We start from the raw sequence: 17,862 nt of genomic DNA, 5'->3' as shown, positions 1-17,862 counted from the left end.
AACCAACAAAAAATCCCTGCAGTCCCAAAAACATTTCCCAAAACAACTGTTAGAACACAGACAGCTACAAGCTGCTAACAGGGCACCTTCAAAAAGGATTAGACTGAATCTTCCGACCATAAAAGTTTTATATTCCCTAATTTTTTTCCTGACGCTACAAAAGCCTCGTGCAAGGTTGGGATGTGGGTGGGACAAAAGCAGGAAAACGATAATGCAAATGTACAGGAGGAAGCAAACGTGGAATCTAAGAAAAAAAATCTGGTTTGGCTCATCCGACAAACAAGGATCTCGCGACTGGGAACCCGGGTCCGTGTTTGGGGCAAGCTGACGACCTGCTGATTCATCTTCTTCAACCATTTTTTTAAAGGACAGTAGAAACAAATAGACAAACTGATAAATTAAGAAAATGAAATTTAAAAAAAAGAGGTAAATCAATTTGATTCTGATATTGGGGGATTTGGTATATAGAAAAAAACCAGAGTTATACAGCTGCATATTTTTTATGATATTATCCAAAGTGTGTCTCAGTCAGAATCACCTCACAGCCCTGCGGTTTTCCCAGGGTCCTCTACACATGAAGCTAGAGCCAGCAGCTTATTAGCTTCTTGGCAGAGTGCAGTGACCTGCAATCCTCATTGGTTCAGGAAGCCAGTGCACTCAGCTTCCCTCCACTGACAGCAAAGGCATCCGAGGCTCAGATGGTAGAGCAGGATGTCCACTAATTGCAATGCTGGTAGTTTGATTTCTGATTCCTCCACATGCTCAAGTGTCCTCTGCAAAGACACCAAACCCCAAGCAGCTCTAGATAGCAGCTGAAGATCCCACGACATCTCTGGTATGTGTGCGATGAGGAGAGTAAAATCTAAATTTTAAGCCAGTTAAAATGTGTTATTAGAGTCCAGAGTTTTATTAGGCGGTTCAAAACAAGGGAAAAGAGGGGAAGTATTTGTGAAATCCATTCCCTACTTTTGTCATTTTTAGGCAAAAAAACCCTGAAACGTAAAAGAAATTTTATCATGACTAACTCAACACCTTTTGGTTTGTGAGCTTTGCTCTGAGAAAATCAGAAATCCACAATGTTCTTTCCAAGATCAAACAACTGACTGAGAAAAAGAGATGACGCCTTACATCCATTTATTAACAAATAGTTCCTCTTAAGCGCAGCGGTTGCTTACAACTCCACATACTACAACTGCCAAGGTCAACGCTGAAAAAGCTCTCAGTAGTGGGTATCTGTGTATGCACGCTGTTATTTGAAGTAGTTTCTTGAGGAAGAAGCAGTTACCTCACAGCTGACTTGGCATCAGCTTCTCTTAATGAATATTTAAACTGGAGATTTGGCAAACCCGTCCCCGGGTTAGCGTTCGCAGACACTGATCCTGCTAAGGTTCTGTTCATCACAAAAAAGGAAGCAAGAGCGTTAAATGAGCAGTAACGGCGAGGTTTTCAGAGCTACGCTGGATAACTTCATAAAGCAAAGGGAGTGGAGTTTTATACGAGGTGTTTTTATATTCTTAAAACAAATCACGGAGGGGTCGGCTTGGAGAAAGGCCAGAAATCTGTTGTTGTTGAGGGAGCCTGGGAGCTCATTTAAATCCACGTTTTTGCAGAGGGACTGTGGGAGCATCACCCTCTCCTAACACGCGGTCTGCTCAGGCCACGGAGATGGAAAGGTCTGTGTTTAAAATTAAGTTTCCCTTCAGCTGTTTGAGTTCAGTGACTGTGATCATCTCTGTGCCTCATCCTGAGAAGGTTAACAATTGATCAGCACCCCTGCCTCCTCTCACCCGAGACCCCTGACACAATCTCACCCTCAGCCCTCGACATTCAACCTAAATTCCCTTTTGAAGCCGTCATTGCTTTCCAGTGAGCAGGACTGGCATCCTGACTCCGTCGATCTGTGTAGTTTCTAAACATTAGGTCCTCAGTTGTGAGCGTATGAAGATATATTAACGACACTTGACTCCTTTACAGAATCCTGTCATTTCTAAGCGCGTTATGTAAATCACCCACTCGTATCTTCTCCGCTGCCTGGATGCAGATGACTGAGGTGTGCATGTTTTTTTGTTTGTTTGTGTGTGGGTGTGAGTGAGCATGTCATACAGTGGAAAGCGATGGTTTGCTAACTCAGAGGATCAGTGACCTTGAAAGTATCAGCTGCATAATTCACAGACGGAGCGTTTGTGACACTCATCTGTGTGCACGCCAGTCAGTCAGGACGAGCGGGCCGAGGTTTCGGTGTCTCTGACCTGGAAAGGCCTCGTTTCCTCAGAGTCTCCTGTGCTCAGCTCTGCTCAGCCTGTCTGTCAGGGTAATAAATTCACACCGGGTTATAAATGACCAGCACGTGCAGGAATGGGATGGCATCCCGCCAGAGCTTCCTTTCCTGTTTTGTTTCTTTTTAAACACCCGGTCGGCTGGATGGTCTCGGCAGCGGCCCCCCCTTGATCCTTCTCACCAGCAGCCCGTGCAGGTTTCACTTCAAAACAAGGCAAACTAATGAAACAGCACATGTCCAATGGGATTTAAATTTTCATACATGCTAGTACACACAGCTGCGTGGCTTTACTTGTTCACACAGATTTCTTATTTTAGCTGCGTGATAACATCAAGCTACAGCCAACATGAAGGGACAGGGTCGACCACTCAGCTCATGCCTCGCTCAGGCCTTTCTTCAAAGAATAAAAGGTGGCAGTGGGGGCCCTCTCTCCAGCTCAGGCAAAGTGGCCGGCCTGCTCGTCTGCCTCTCCGCCTTAAATTCAGCTCCGCAGCAGAATGCGACCCCTCTGGACTTTGGGCAATGTCTCCTGCTCTGGTTACAGAGAGAAACTGACAAAGACCCCGGCAGTAGTTCTCTCATAGCATGAGTTAGAGTGACATTGTGGTGGGTCAGCACTGGGTCACGGATATTTTTCTCTCCTGCTTGCCTCTTGGGGGTGGGGGGTGGGGGGGTGGGAGCAGAGCGTGGTGGGGGTGCTTGGACGAAAAGCACGAGGAAGGTTTAGTGGGTGCCGATACATGGATTTGCTCTCTTGTCTAAACAGTGCATTCTAATAACAACGCGCGCGCTTTTCATTTTCCTGCTTGTAATGGATAGAACGGCTGCATTTCCTGTAGTGCGGGTCAGTAATAAGAAATAATGACCTGCTTGAATTTAGCTGGCTCACACCCACTGTACGGCACAATTACACACACGCGCATAATTGTCTTGGCAAGTCTGGAGACACACCAAGATGTGAAATCCTATTCATGCAAGTGCTATCTAATTGGCTCGCTCCTTTGAGGAATTAGACCGAGTTAATCACGTCTGAATATACAGAACTCAATTAGAACTCTGCAAGCTAATGCAGACAGCCATGAATATTTGATGACAAAGTCAGCAGAAAGCCTCCGTGTGTTCGCCAGCTTCACATGAAAAGTCGAAGCAGGATGGGAGCACACCTGCCGACCTCTCCTGCGGTGAGCTTCAGCGCCACAACGGCGCGCAGCGACGAGGGGCCCTGAACTCACCACGATGGCTGAAAGCCTCTGGATCTGACTACCTGGATATCCATCACGGAGAAGTGACAGGTGTGTGGGTGGTGTGCGGGTGGTGTGCAGTCATTTCTAATTAGAGCCATATTACTGTCACGGAGGCTCTGCTGCAAACTCCTGTGTTGTTCTGTTTATATCACATATGAGAGGAGAGATGATCTTCTGTGATTGGATGTATTGTTTTCCTACATCGCCTTTCTCAATGACAGCAGCAGCCTTAGGGGACTTCATGGGGATATCCCTTTGTTAGCTGGGAGAGTCTGCTATGATGTGCTGTAGAGGACATCCAGAAGCCCCAATACAGCTGGCAACGTGCCTGTCGCCTCTGGGTTCTCCGACATCCTCAGCAACTTCCCTCCACTGCCTGGATTGTTTGATTATAGCGTGCGTATTCGAGCTCGTTCTTCTTCTGAAAAATTCAGCAGATTTTTTTGTTGCCACGAGTTCATCTCTAGTCCCGCCACACTCACAGTCAGAATCAGAATCAGAATCAGAATACTTTATTCATCCCGAGGGAATTTAGGGGTTACAGCAGGCAGCACGCTAATGGCGCATGCGCACTCACAAAGGAACCTTCTGACCAACTTTACACAAACATCACATTGGGCAGACATGTCAGAAGGTAGGCTGATAGGAAAAAAACAACGAAAATACACTACATGAGGTAAGAGGAGGAGAAAAAAAAACTCCACTCAGACTGAGCTCCTAGTGGGAGAACAGTTTGATAAAAGAAAAAACACCTCAGCACAAAAGCACATGACTATCAATACACCATAGAAACACGAGACAAGCAACAGGGGCGGGTAAAGGGTAAGAGAGAGCCGGCGTAGACAGCGCATCCGGTCCTGCAGCATCTGTGCTGGTCCAGTTGACTGCTATCATCCCCGGTAGGGCACAAGCATCGAAGGCGTTGGAAAGGGAGGGGGATGAGTGAGTGCTTATCAGTGTAAGTGTGTGTGTGTGTGCGTGTCCATAGTTTAGCTGAGACAGTGTCCTTCGGCCTATCAGGCTAAGTAAACAGTCCTCCAGCCAATCCAGGTGTCCTTCATGGGGCGGGAAGAATAGTCATCACACAGTCGTTATCAGGGAGTTGTTTTGGTGGGCTCCAGCCTTGGGCCTGCAGCTGGGGCCGTGGTGTCCAAATGTTGAATATTGTTGATTTCTCCTTTGTGAGCAGCTCGAATTCTAGCACTCCGAGGCTGGTCTCTCGATCTCCCGTTGAAGAGCTGCGAGCCTCCCCATGATGGTATCAAACTTCTGTTCCGTGGTGTTGTCAGTCTTTTGATTCTGAGACCTCACAACTGCAGTGATCCGTTCCGCGATGTTTTCCAACTGTCGCTCAAGGGTGTCATTTTGAGCAGGCCTCTCTCTGATGTTTCCCCTCATACGCTCAATGGTGTTGTTTTGAGCCTTCACAGCAGCTGTAAGCGTCTCCAAGGTGTTGACCATATTACGTTCGTTGTGAGAGGTCGCACCTCGTCCCGTCGCTTCGAATCCAGCGGGCAGCCTTGTGGGGGTTTGAACAGCCGGTTCCGCTTTCTTATTTCTCTGATAAACCAGGGCTAAGCCAACGCCGATCAGCATGAACCCTGTTATCATGGTTCCGAATAGGTAGATATCTTCAGCGTCCTCGATCGACAGTCCCGCCAGGCACACGGTCCTCCAGTTCTCCACCCGTCCATCGTGTAACCGGCAGGGAAAGTCCCTCCAGGGCACTCAGGCTCTCCCGAGCCCCGACTTCTCGTTAAGGGTGTCAATAGCACTCAGAGACCAGTTGATCAAATCCATAATTCTCTTTTAGGTTTAGAGAACGACAGTGAGAGACTGTTCCAGGGAAAGTAAATTCACACAAGACAAGACAAGGACATAGAGGCGAAGCAGGGAAGATAAGGGTGAGGAGGAGAGGAGAAAGTGCGACCGCCTTCGCTGAGAGCTCTTTCTCTCAGTCTGTTTATTAGCACCTGCTATTCACAATTATAAATCATTCCTGGGTGATTCCATGAGAAGAAAAGAAAGAAAAGAAAAATCAGCGAGTTCTGCCCACCGGACAACCTCAGAATCAGCTGATGTTCTTTGTTGCTATAATTATAGAATATTTAATGAAATCACACAAAGTCTTGTTCCTGCTTTCGGTCAATATTTTTTTTCCAGCATCTCTGATCTCTCTTAACTTTATAATAAAATGATCTTCATTTAAGCTCTGTTAAGAAATGCACAGAAACAGGAACCCGGGATGTTTGACCAGTTTTCTGATAATTTACTGGAGGAAACTTTCAAGGCTCGTATCAGGATGTGGGATAGATGGCTGTTGAAAACAAGTGATAGCACACGAATGGTCCCCTTTATACCTTTGATACCAGGATCATCTTCTAGCTGTGATTCCTTCTCCGGCCTTGCACTAAAGCAGACTGTCAGTCGCTGATTTTTGCCCCTCTTGTTTCCCACAATCGAATATAATTTTTCAAAATTAAATATTCATTGAATGTGCAATATTAATTGCACACTACTGGTGCTGAAAAATACCACATTGCCTGCTTAACATGATGGGACTAAAGACAAAACTCCACCTTCACAATGAATCAGCAAACCAAGTTTTCTTCCAAGTGCATATTTAAAAATTAAACAGACATAAAAAAAAAAAAAAGAAGCAGTCCATCAGTTAAACTTTTATAAAGGCAGCATGAATGACGGCGACCAGTACGGGTGACATCACTACTTTCCAAGACAGACAAACAGCCGCCGAGGGTAAAAGCTCATCAGTCAATCACGAACGTTTCCTGGTGACTGGCAGGTCAGGGGCGCCGTGTGAAGTTCTTCCTTTACAATGGCAGAATGGAAAATCTTTCACAGTGTGTAGCCAAAGAGACCAAAGCCCATTCATTTTAAATAACGGAGCCATAGTACAACACCAGATAATGAGCATAATTACATTCAAGCAAGTTGGCGTCCGTGACCTTGATGGTCTCTGAATTTCTGTCAAAAGCGGAAGAAATAGATTAAGGTTTTTATGTAGGCAAATCCCTATCTCTTTATTACTGCTCTTTCAATACGAAGCTCTGCTCCTGATGTGACCTTGTGGTACTTGCATCAGTCTTATTACAGCACACTTAAACCGGCTGCTCTTTGGATGATCTACATTCGCTGGGAGTGGCAGTATGAACAGGAATGTGGGGCTGCGATTCTGCCTCGAACAGGAACCTGTCTGCAACACTCTTCCATTCACTGGCGTCATTTAAGCAGATTGAATGGCTCTGTTTACCGTCAGAGAGACTGAAGTGAAGGGCAGCTAAAAAGCCTTTTTAAAGTAAATTAACTGGCCCAAAACTTGGCTGTGGTAATGCTGCAGCAAAGTAAGCGAGCGCTGTAGCAACACGGCGGATATGAGCACACTTAAGAACAGTAGGCATGGTAACCTGTGTAAGCAATTAACCTTGGTGACACTGAATCCCACTGCTGAACTTCTTCAAACACCAGCTGAGCTATCAGACATGTCAAGAGTCCCTGTTGCTCTCAGCTCCGTTAACTAATATGCTCTCATGGTTACAGTCAGACTTCCTAAAGTGAAAGGAGAAAGAAAATTGCTGTTCATTTCTAAGATTACACCAGGCCTCACTGCTATAATCCCACTGATTGAGAACAGTTTGGGGTTTAACCACCTAGAAGATATAATGAATCTACTTTCTTTATGCGAGGCTGTGAAAATGCCAACCCTTATTTTCTGTCCTATACAATATGGATACGCTGTTGCACATTAAACATGGTTAACGTTGCAAATACTGCAGATACATACAGCCTAAAGGTTCAGGCTTCAGACTACTCTAAGTACTCCATTTGAGAGTATTTCCTCTACTCTTGACTCTAATTGATATCAGTGAGAGGAGCTATTGCTAATATGATCATCTCAAGTACCCACCTGCTGTTCAAACCTTCAATTTACAAGTGGCAGCCAAGCGCAAGAAAACAGAGCTAAAGGAAGGCGTAATGAAGCTGAAACTGCCTGTAGGAGACAGATGAACTGAGGCGTTGTGTCAAGGCCCACAGTCAGGGAAATAAAGATTATTTTGATCCGTAAATGACAGAAAGTTATTCAGTAAAGTCCGAGAATAAAAAGATGGAAATGAGCAAAATGCACTGACTCTTTATAATTCTGTAAGTCTTTAAAGATGGTTGGTTTGATGAGCTCTGCAGTTAACTGCTGTTTAACAATTTATTAGCAGATCATTTACCAGATTGATTCCATAGAGCAGCGGGTGTGTCTGCTTACAGTCAGCCTAACAAACCAATTGTTTTATTCCTGATGGTGAAATTTGCTTGTGTCTCATTTTAAAGGCGCTCCCCTCTCCGTTCCAAAGACTCACTCGTATGTACATGTTTGAAGACTGGCATTACAGTATACTCACTTGCGGATGTGCAGGTGGACAGTTAAAGGCAGTCTCCTCCTGTCAACTCCTAATTTGGCCAGAAAGACCTGTGACTTTATAAAGCATGAAACTCGAGCCTAGTTCTCTCTCAGACCACAAGACGTCAAAAGGTTATCAAGAATTTTTTGTCCAATCATCCCAAAACCATGGTGCCTGCTGCAGCTTACATTAGCAGGCATTAGCAGCAATTTAATGAGAGAAGAGAACATAATAATGCTTATGAATATTCTTGACTATTGGACGCAGGGTTTTATTTGTTCAAATCCAGCACTGGAATGGCAGACACAGCAACCAACAATTAAAAACAAAAAAAACAAAACATGCCCCAAGGACAGCAGTCCCTGAGAGAATGCAGCAAACAGAAACAAAGGAGCACTGCACTCTCTACATACACTGGTGTAATTAGAATAACGCGTGAGCCGTAGCTGGTGTTTCCACAAAAGAGTTGACACCTTGAATAAACTCTCGGCCTCTTAAATGCCTGCACTTCTCATCTACAGCGAAGCTCTCTTCCTAAACGTATTACATGTTATTGCTCTGCAGCACCTGAGACTGCATCCTTCAGAACAAGCCTCAGAGCTTGTTCACTTTAATGTGCATTTAACTGCATCGATTAACGAGATTAAGATTTATCTGGAAATTTGTGCTTGAGATCACAAAGCAGGTCTTCTGGTTTTGGGGTCACTGTATAAACTTAGTGTGAATGGCGTCAGAAATGCAGGGTTATATAATAAGGAAATACATATTTTGCTGTTTTTGGCAGGTCAAGATTGCATTTTTGTCCAGATGAATAGCCATAGCTATATCGGATTAGCTTACCATAGACACATACGGACAAAGGGACACAGGAAGCCTGACTGGTCAGAGAGTAGAATCAATCCACCAGCCTTGATTTAATAAAGTCAACTAATAATGAGCAATTGGAGTAAATATATAATGCTGTTAATCATTTTTACTTTAAAAGCATGAAATCAGACTTCACGTGGCAATGCAACTAAATTTATTCAGTTTTATCTGGATAGCAATAACACCTAAAACCAGATGAACAAGTACCTGGCAACAGTGGGACAAAAAACCTCAGTTTTCACTGGAAGAAACATGAAGGATGAGCAGAGCAAGACAGGACAGAAGACATGCAAGAAAGGGAATTATCTAATAATAAGAACAAATGCCACATACTAGCGTCAAGCTACAAAAAACTGCAGTTCCTTCAATGTCCACTCAAGGCTCCAGCAATGAGTTATTCCCCACAGACTCCCAATCTTAATATGTCCAACTTTACAACAGAAATAAACAGATTTACAGTCTGCTTTATATAAAAAGCCCTGTTTTGGTTTCTCTTTCATAAAATCTGTATGGGTGGTGAATCTTTTTTATAAACGTGCATTTGACAGGGACCCACACAGATGGCTGTAGCTGCTAGCGTTCTATTATGCTTCACCTCCTTTTGTGCACCTTTTAAATAATATATATTGCATATCAATCGGCGGTCTGATTAATTCTGCTCACAGTCTGTCTACAAAGCTTTGGTGAATAAAATTCTGGTATTTTATTCTAATGGTAATCCTCATGTCTGTGACGTGCACCTGTTGGCTGATAGCTTAGCACTCCACCCTTGCATCCTATAATGCTCTTACAACCAAAACAGAACAATAAAGCTACGTTTGAGGCTTTGATGGCATGGTGGCCATCTTTAACAATCAGCGAGACAGACAGACCGCAGTAAACATTACTCACAAACATCACCACAACATTTATTTGGAATCACTCAGAAATACTGCAGAAACACTGTTAGCCGGCATTGTTGGTTTCTAGTGATTAATTAGTTCCAGTTTTGCAGAAAACAAAGTCAGCAACAGTTTGAATCATCTGGAAAAAATTTCACAAGATAGCTTTCTTGGAAAACGGCACTAAAGTTCAAAACTTCTGCATCTCTCAGTAACAATGACGGACGTCTTGCCAGGTCATGTGTGCACACATCCTTACTTTCCTCCTGTTATGCGTGTGTGCAAATACTGAATGGGGTGATCGGGAGGACACCTCAAGCTGAGACACGTCAGACAAGGGGAAAAAAAATCCCAAAACAATGGCAATGCCAGTGTTTTCACAGTGACACGATTACAGATCACTCCATGCAAAATGACACATTAATTGTGCGGCTGCAGAGTTTATCAGCATCACCGTGCATTCAAATAGGCGATGATAAGACCTCTGTGGAGGCAAGCCAAGGGAAGTGCCATGGACAAAGGCTGATTTCTGCCCTCCAGTTTACGGGCCGGTGGTGTGACTGAGGTTGGCTCGAGAAAAAGATAGCAGGTTGTAAAATCAGGAAGTAGACAGGAGCTGATAACACATCTGTGTGAGTTCCTGTACATTACTAAAAGGAATTACTAATAACTAGGCAAACAGTTTGAACGAGGCAAATCACCCTGCGGAAGAGATGGATCTCAGCCGTTCAAATGCCAGTATTGTTACACAGAATATGTAAAGTCCCAGCTCAGATAAGAGCGCTGCTGATCGCCTGCTCTGATACATGGCAGAAAACTTTGTTGGATGGCAATCAGCGTGCGAAATGTATTCCTCCAATTCCTGGCAAAGGGATTAATAGAGTTTTGCATATTATTATACAGATTCTACACACAGCAAGTTTCCTCAGGCACCTTTTATACCTGTAAGATATTCTACATCAAATATAATACACTGCCACGGGCTGATGGAAAAACCTATTTCGCACAAAGAGCACACAGCATATGGAAATAATTCAAGAAATAACAATAAATTGTTTTCAGTTTTTAAATGACTTACAGTGTTTTTATTATCATGCATTGACTGTATAGTCAAAAAGTGAAACAGTTAAAGGGAACTCGGGGAAGAATGCACATTTTAAGCAACTGTAAGTGTCGTTTTTTTAATTACCTTTGGTGCTTCTGGTGCTGGACTACTTGCACTTCCAAGACAGAAAAGAAATCTCTAGGTCTGCTGTTTTTATTTTGATCATGTATTTATGTATTTTAAGTGAGGGTGTGGGGTATAGAGACAGATCACTGTTGAGTTTTGGGTTTAAAAAAATATTTTAAAGGCTAATCCTAAGCTTCTGAAAAAGCGCTTCCAAAACCCCCCCCAACCTCAAGCCTGTTGAAAATGTGTAAACTATGCTTTAAAACAGAGTCTGTGCCAGGAAACCAAGAAGAGCAACCAAATATTCACACAGAGTTATATTTGCTGATGGCTACCAAAAGCATCTGGTTGAGGTGCAGTTTGCCAAGAGACATTTTAACAAATATCAGTGGAGGTGCAGTTATACATTTTAACCTATATCTACATTATTTTTGAATGGGAACAAAAATAGAAAAGTCTTGAGCACCTGATCCTTGTTTTAAAGGCTTTAAAGGTGTATGCTCTGCAATTATTTCACCCTGTCAAAACAAAACAACAAAGAAATCAAAAGTCAAAAATGACCATGATGCCAGCAGGGTGCACCTTAACCTTTAGAGAAGAAACATGAGAGTAGTTTCAGTCCTCCCATCTGACTGTTGGCGAGTAGGTAAGTCAGTAGACTTCCTAAAAGGTAACTTCTTAGGAGAATCAGGCATTTAGGCCATTACAACAATCCACTAAATGAAACCATACTCTGCTTACGTGCTCCTTCAGCATAGAGAAGAACTGCTGCTAATATCATGTGACAGGTGAAAGTGTGAAGAAATAAATTCAGTGTGTCATTAATGTTGGTTTGCTCTTAAGACATTCCTAGACTGACTGACTTGGAGGCTAACTTGAAGTTTTCCTCTTTCCTCTCTGGGATTTTGCATTTCTCTTCAGAGACTCAACTCTCACGTTCATTCTCTAATCGCACAGAGGCGTATGACCCTGAGGATGGGAATAAAAGAAGAAGAAATTACTTTCATTAAGAAATTCAGATTTCCCCCATCCTTTTGATCTTGTGCCAGAAGAACATTTATGCTGATGAAATGCATAAATAAAGTTCTTAAATTATCCCATTCCTCTTTAGCGTATGTATCAGAGTTGGAGAACTTCCAGACAAGACAACTACAATCACACTGAGTGCCTCTGAAAAGAGATGATTTAAGAGATGGCCTGCCACTGGTTTAAACATCATGTAGCTCGGCTTCAAGACTTTACTGGTAAAATGCACATCGAGCCATTTCCTGCAAGTGAATGAAAAGAAAACTGAATAAATGTGGCACTATGTGCTGTCAGGAGAATCAGCATTACCTAATTAATATCCCTAACAAACAATAATCACCATTCCCAGACTTTGTTTAGAGACCTCTTCTGTCCTCAATGTCCCTTAAAGCGCCTCTAACCCACCTTAACAAAAAATATCCTTATCATGAAGTAACTAAATCTTAATCATCTTTAATGCATGTCTTACAGTTTGGACACTGGGCTATTTTTCCAAGAAGAAAAGGGACTGCCTGAACGCATTTGAATCAGGAGCTCTATGAACAACGACATATATGTGCAAACACATCTGTACAACTGGATGGATGTCACTCACTCTTCGCCGGATTCATTTCTTTCTTCGGCCTGTGTAAAAGCACCTGTAGTCAAAGCACAGGGCACAGTTGTCCAGTTTAAAAGGGGAAACAGCGGGAGCTCAAAGACCAGGAAGAAACGGAGAAGCCGGTGCAAGAGTAGACAAAACAATCTGTTATTAAATGAAGATTGGGACCACGACCAGTCTGCCCGTGTCTAGTGCTTCACTTAACAACAGGGCGAGAGGTGACTCAGCCTGAAGCAGTCGCTGAAGCCAAAGAACAATCTCAGCTGTAGTCACCATATTTCAGCCAGCTTTTAATTATGCAGACAAGCTCAGGCTGCAGCGACCGAAAGAGACGAGAGACTGTAAATATAAATGTACTACTGCTGGAATATTTACTGTGTTATCATATGTGTATTAATAACATCGTATTCAATTTTCATTTTGAAATATAACAGTAACTGTACTCCTCATATGACTCACTTATTTTTAAAAGAAAGCAAAAGAAAGTTCAAAGTATTACAGTTAAATTTAGTTTGTATTTCCTCGCTGCAGTGCAGTTATTTCCCATCTCAGCTTCCAGGAATGACCCGCCGACTGACACCTAATATCGCTGACAGTAAGAAACATGTCCCTTCCCGCTGTGGGACCGATGACCATTTTCTACTGAAACTGAATGAGGGAAACACTTCTGCTTAATAAATTCCTCATGGTTTTGCCAGATGACACGTCTTTCCTGATAATATTGTGCAAGGAAACACTTTCATGCGTGTTGTGCAACATACTGACAAGAAAACCAGTCACAGTTTTATAAAATGGAATAAAAACATTCCAAATTAAGAATAACTCACACAAATTTCTGGCTCATTTATCCCCAATCATTTCTTCCTTTGATAAGAAAAGTGATTACTAATCGTTTAGCAGAAGTCTTATCTCATCCACAAAGAGAATTAACGCCATGTTTCTTGACTTAACCATATCTGGCTGTTCATCAGCCGTCACTGTAGACAGTTATGCATCATTTAAGAGTGATGTGTGAAGGCAAACATCATTCTTCAAACTATTAAAAATTAGATAGATTAAAAAAGGCCATGAATGCATATCTGACCTGATTATTTCAGGAGAAAAAAATGGCAGGTGGATCTATCAGGCAGTGTTGGGTGAAGATCAGCTAGAGATGAGAAGCCACAACAAGTTTTGCACCACCTGCTCATGTCTATTACAAAGGATCAAGCTGTGCCATATTCACACCAATCAGCCACAGCATTAAAACCACCGAGAGTTAAAAGTGAAACCTGGGTCTTCTTGTTACAATACAATGCTCTGCTGGGAAACTTTGTGTCCTGGAATTCACATGCATGTCACTTTGACATGTAGCACCTGACTAAACAATGCAGACCAAGCACGCTCCCCTATAGTAATAGCAGAACAAGACAATGGAATTTTTAGGAGGCTCCTGAACAGATGTGATCCACTGAGACCCCCCTGTGCAAGCCTCTGTGCCCAAACCTAGACAACAACAACAACAGGAGAGTTTTGCTGTACTTTATCGTCACTGCTATCATGTGCAATACGTATGATTTAAAACCTATATTTCAAATGTCCTGAAATTGTTTACTTGGCCACCTGGGGACAGTAGAACAAGCTTTAAAAACCATACTGAACTTGTGCGATAATCTAGCTAAGGTAGGGATTATAATCCAATAAACACATACAGGCAAGAACTCCTGCTGCATTATATTGTAGCGCCTCTGTGGGCGTCCACACAGGCCCTCGCACGCATTATCCGATAAGGAAATGTATGTCATTTGGACCCGAGTGGACTCTTGCATATTTGAGGACGGGAAAACTTTTATTCCCGTATCATATGTTCACCAAGTTGTTCTCCCTGTCTTATGATGCAGGGCTGAAACTATAGTGTAGCATTTTAAAGCTTTACGCCAGGGGTCCCCAATCCCAGTCCGCGAGGGCCGGTGTCCCTGCAGGTTTTAGATCTCACCCTGGGTCAACACACCTGAATCACATGATTAGTTCATTACCAGGCCTCTGGAGAACTTCAAGACATGTTGAGAAGGTAATTTATCCATTTAAATCAGCTGTGATGGATCAAGGACACATCTAAAACCTGCTGGGACACCGGCCCTCGTGGACTGGGATTGAGGACCCCTGTTTTACGCTAAACAGCTGCCAGAGGAAAGTCGACAGGAGCGAGAGAAAAAACAAAACAAAAAAACCCTCCGTGTTCACAAATCTGCGTCCATTCTGCTCGTTTCCTGCTCCTTATTTTCACTCTCGGACTCTATTAGAGCTCTGCATGATTCACAAATCAAAGCTACCTTATGCTGGGCCTCCAAAGTGCACACCTCCCATTTCCTACTATGTTTAAGCAAGCTTTCTTCTGATTGGCTGCCACTTATTAAAAGCAGGTGGGTGGTGCTTCTTTGATTGCATATTCCTATACTGACACGATACAGAGACAACAATAGTAAGAAAAAAACAGTCTTAAAGCTGGAGGGCAAGTAGGTCAGCAGTTACACGCAGCTGCAGGCCAGCTGCCTACTAATAAAATGTATTAGTCAAAGATGTTTGAGAATGTCAAAACAAGCTCAAAGAACAAACTTGTTTGCTAACCAGCTGACATTAGTTGTGTAACAGGACGAAAGTTCATTCAGGAAAAGAGACACAAGAGAGTTTCACTGAATGACCAAAAACAAAACGAAGCCAATAAAGAAGAGGAAATGAAAATGTGTGTGTGGTGAGAGGTGGCAGCCCTCTGGGCTTTGATGAAATGAAATGTGGTTGCCTGAAGTGAAACCTATGAAACATTCCAGGCACAGCGATACCCGATGATATAATGTGCACTTTTAAAACGCGGACGCATGTAGTGAGGCTAAGTGAAGTGTTGAGGCAGGTGGATTTAAAAGAAAGGAAGCTGCTTACAATATAGCAAGGCTCACAGTACGCCTTCTTCTCCACAGCATAGAAGGGCTTTCCACGCAGCTTGGTGCTGCAAGTCATGCAGACGAAGCAGTCGACATGGAAGACCTGGTCCATGGCAGTGCAGCCGGTGCCTTCACCCACTACGTTCTCTCCACAGCTGGCGCAGCGCCCTGGGGAGAGGAAGAGGAGGAGAAGCTGAGAAAAGATTCCCTCTAAAACCACAGATTTTTCACTTCTTAAAGTAAATAACATCAGTGATCAGTAAGGCTAAGAATAACGCGCAAACAACATAAATGTGGTTGTAATGGAGAGCTGAAACCTGTGACTGCTTCCATTCACTGCAATTGGTGCTTGACCTTGTGAGCGGCATCCTACAGTGCAGCAAATCTCTTACTTTCAGCCTAAAATGCAGCCACGCCGAAAGCAACACTCTTAACAGGTTTATTAGAAAGATGTGAAAATAAGGATCATGTATATATAAGGTAACAGATACAAAGAGAGGACAATGTAGAGCTGCAGAGAAGCATCACGATGCCAGCAGTACAAACAATGGCTCTTGTTCTTTGAGTGGGAATCTGTGCATGAAAATAATTAAAGAAAGAACACAGCTAAAACTCTCGGTGTGCACTTTGATGAGAAACATGGGACAGCGCTTTAAACTCTGACATCCATTCATCCATTTTTCTTTTCCAATTAATTCTGCAACTGCAATTCAAGAACCAATAAAAGTTTAACCTTAACTATTCCCCATGTGTAGAGAAACCTTGGCAGATTTGATTTCAGGTATCACACGACATTCAGACGGAATGAACTCTAAACAGCCATGAAGCCTTCACTCCCTTTAGAAATCCTAGAGGTTGTTAAACCAGTGTCTTTTATGATTCTTTGATTAGCCCAGCCACGAAGGGGTGGGTGAGCGGTTGGGTTCACAAGCCAATCCCAGTGCCGGACCTAAGCCCGGATAAATGGTTATGGTTCTGATCAGGACGGGGATTTGGTGTAAAATCAGACATACAGAAAAGAAACTGTGATGATTGGCTGCAGTGACCCCTGAAGCCAGCTGAAAGAAAGGCGACTAAAGCCTCTGCTGAAGGCTCTGCTTAGATCTCTCTTGTAAAAGAGATTTTAATCTGAATGAGGCTCCCTGCTTAAATAAAGATTTGTATATACCCACCTCACATCGCGGGGGAGCTGGATCCCATCCCAGGTGACACTGAGCATGAATAAGAGAACATCCCAGGACTAACACTGAGACACAAACAATCATTCTCAGTTGCATCAACACCTACAGACATTTTAGAATCACAGTTGGCTCAACGTGCATGCCTTTGGAAAGCTGAGAAAACCCAGAACCTTGCTGCTGTAAGGCGACAATGCTAACCAGTGTGAAAGCATGCCACCCAAGGCATTTTTTTCTGCCGCACCTCATTCCCACCTTATGGTTAGTTTTGAGGACTCTGGCAATGGGAGTCTCAACATAAGTCTAAGGATCCATGAAGAATTAAGAAAACGAATTGGTCAGTGAACCAAAAGGTGACAACGTTTACCTGCTTTCCAACATTTATCAGCAACACTGTGCAGTAAACAAAGAGGAAAGTTGAGCCACTGAATTTATAGTAATTTGATATGAGCGTTAAGTAAATTCTACTAACGAGAGCAGCCGGCAAAGAGCCAAAAAAGGAAAACAAGAACTTGAGAAACTACAACTGAGCGTTGAACTTAAAAGTGTTTTGACATCTAAATCGAGGATCCGTAGACCGAGCTTTTGTCCACGCGTCACCTCGCGCTCCCTCGTGCCACGAAGCTGGAAGCTGTCCCTTTAAAGGCTTCATTTCCTGACATCAGGGGCGTCTAATCTTCATTTCTATTTCAAACACTGGATAAGGAAGGATTAAATAATATAATTATGCCACATTAAAGAAAGCATACACATCACCAAAGAGTGACATCTGTTTAAAAAGTTGAGCATTAAATGATAAAAGAAAACTTTAGAAGTACAACGAAGTCTTTGTAAAAGGGGCACAAGTGAACTGATATTATTGCTCCAGAAAGAGGCTGATTGCATATTGCGGGACATGGCATTTGGATATCTTTAATTGAGTTGGAGATATCTTTAATTGAGTTTAAGATGTCCTCGACTCAATGCAAGTTATCTTCAACCCAATTAATAACACTGTCAATTTAATTACTGGTATCTTACAATAATAGGGTTTAAAAAAAGATATCTGAGAATGTTTTATTTTTTTACACATCTGAGGACAGATGCAATCTCACAGAGCAAGCTTGATACAGTATATTTAATTAATTCAAGTTCAGTTCTGTGGATCATTTTCCTTCCCTTTTCATTTTTTGCTTCATCTAAAGGCTGATTTGGGCGATGATTGACACTCTGTATGTTCTGAACAGAGCGGTTCGAGCGTGTTACACACAGAGGCGAGACACTAACCGGGGGGAGATAGAGTATCT

General features: G+C 42.9%; 1 protein-coding gene across 1 annotated transcript in view; it reads right to left on the bottom strand.

The window, feature by feature from the left end:
* lpp (LIM domain containing preferred translocation partner in lipoma) overlaps positions 1-17,862 on the bottom strand; it is a 185,657-nt gene that overhangs the window by 19,153 nt on the left and 148,642 nt on the right. The window contains exon 9 of the mRNA XM_080877289.1: positions 15,397-15,566. Within this exon, the coding sequence (XP_080733415.1) occupies positions 15,397-15,566 (170 nt within the window). The remainder of the gene's footprint in view (positions 1-15,396; positions 15,567-17,862) is intronic.

This window comes from Rhamphochromis sp. 'chilingali', assembly GCF_963969265.1.
Source record: "Rhamphochromis sp. 'chilingali' genome assembly, chromosome: 3".
Classification (NCBI taxonomy): Eukaryota; Metazoa; Chordata; class Actinopteri; order Cichliformes; family Cichlidae; genus Rhamphochromis; species Rhamphochromis sp. 'chilingali'.
Note: the sequence above shows the minus strand (reverse complement) of the source record. Positions and strands in the feature narration are given on the sequence as shown.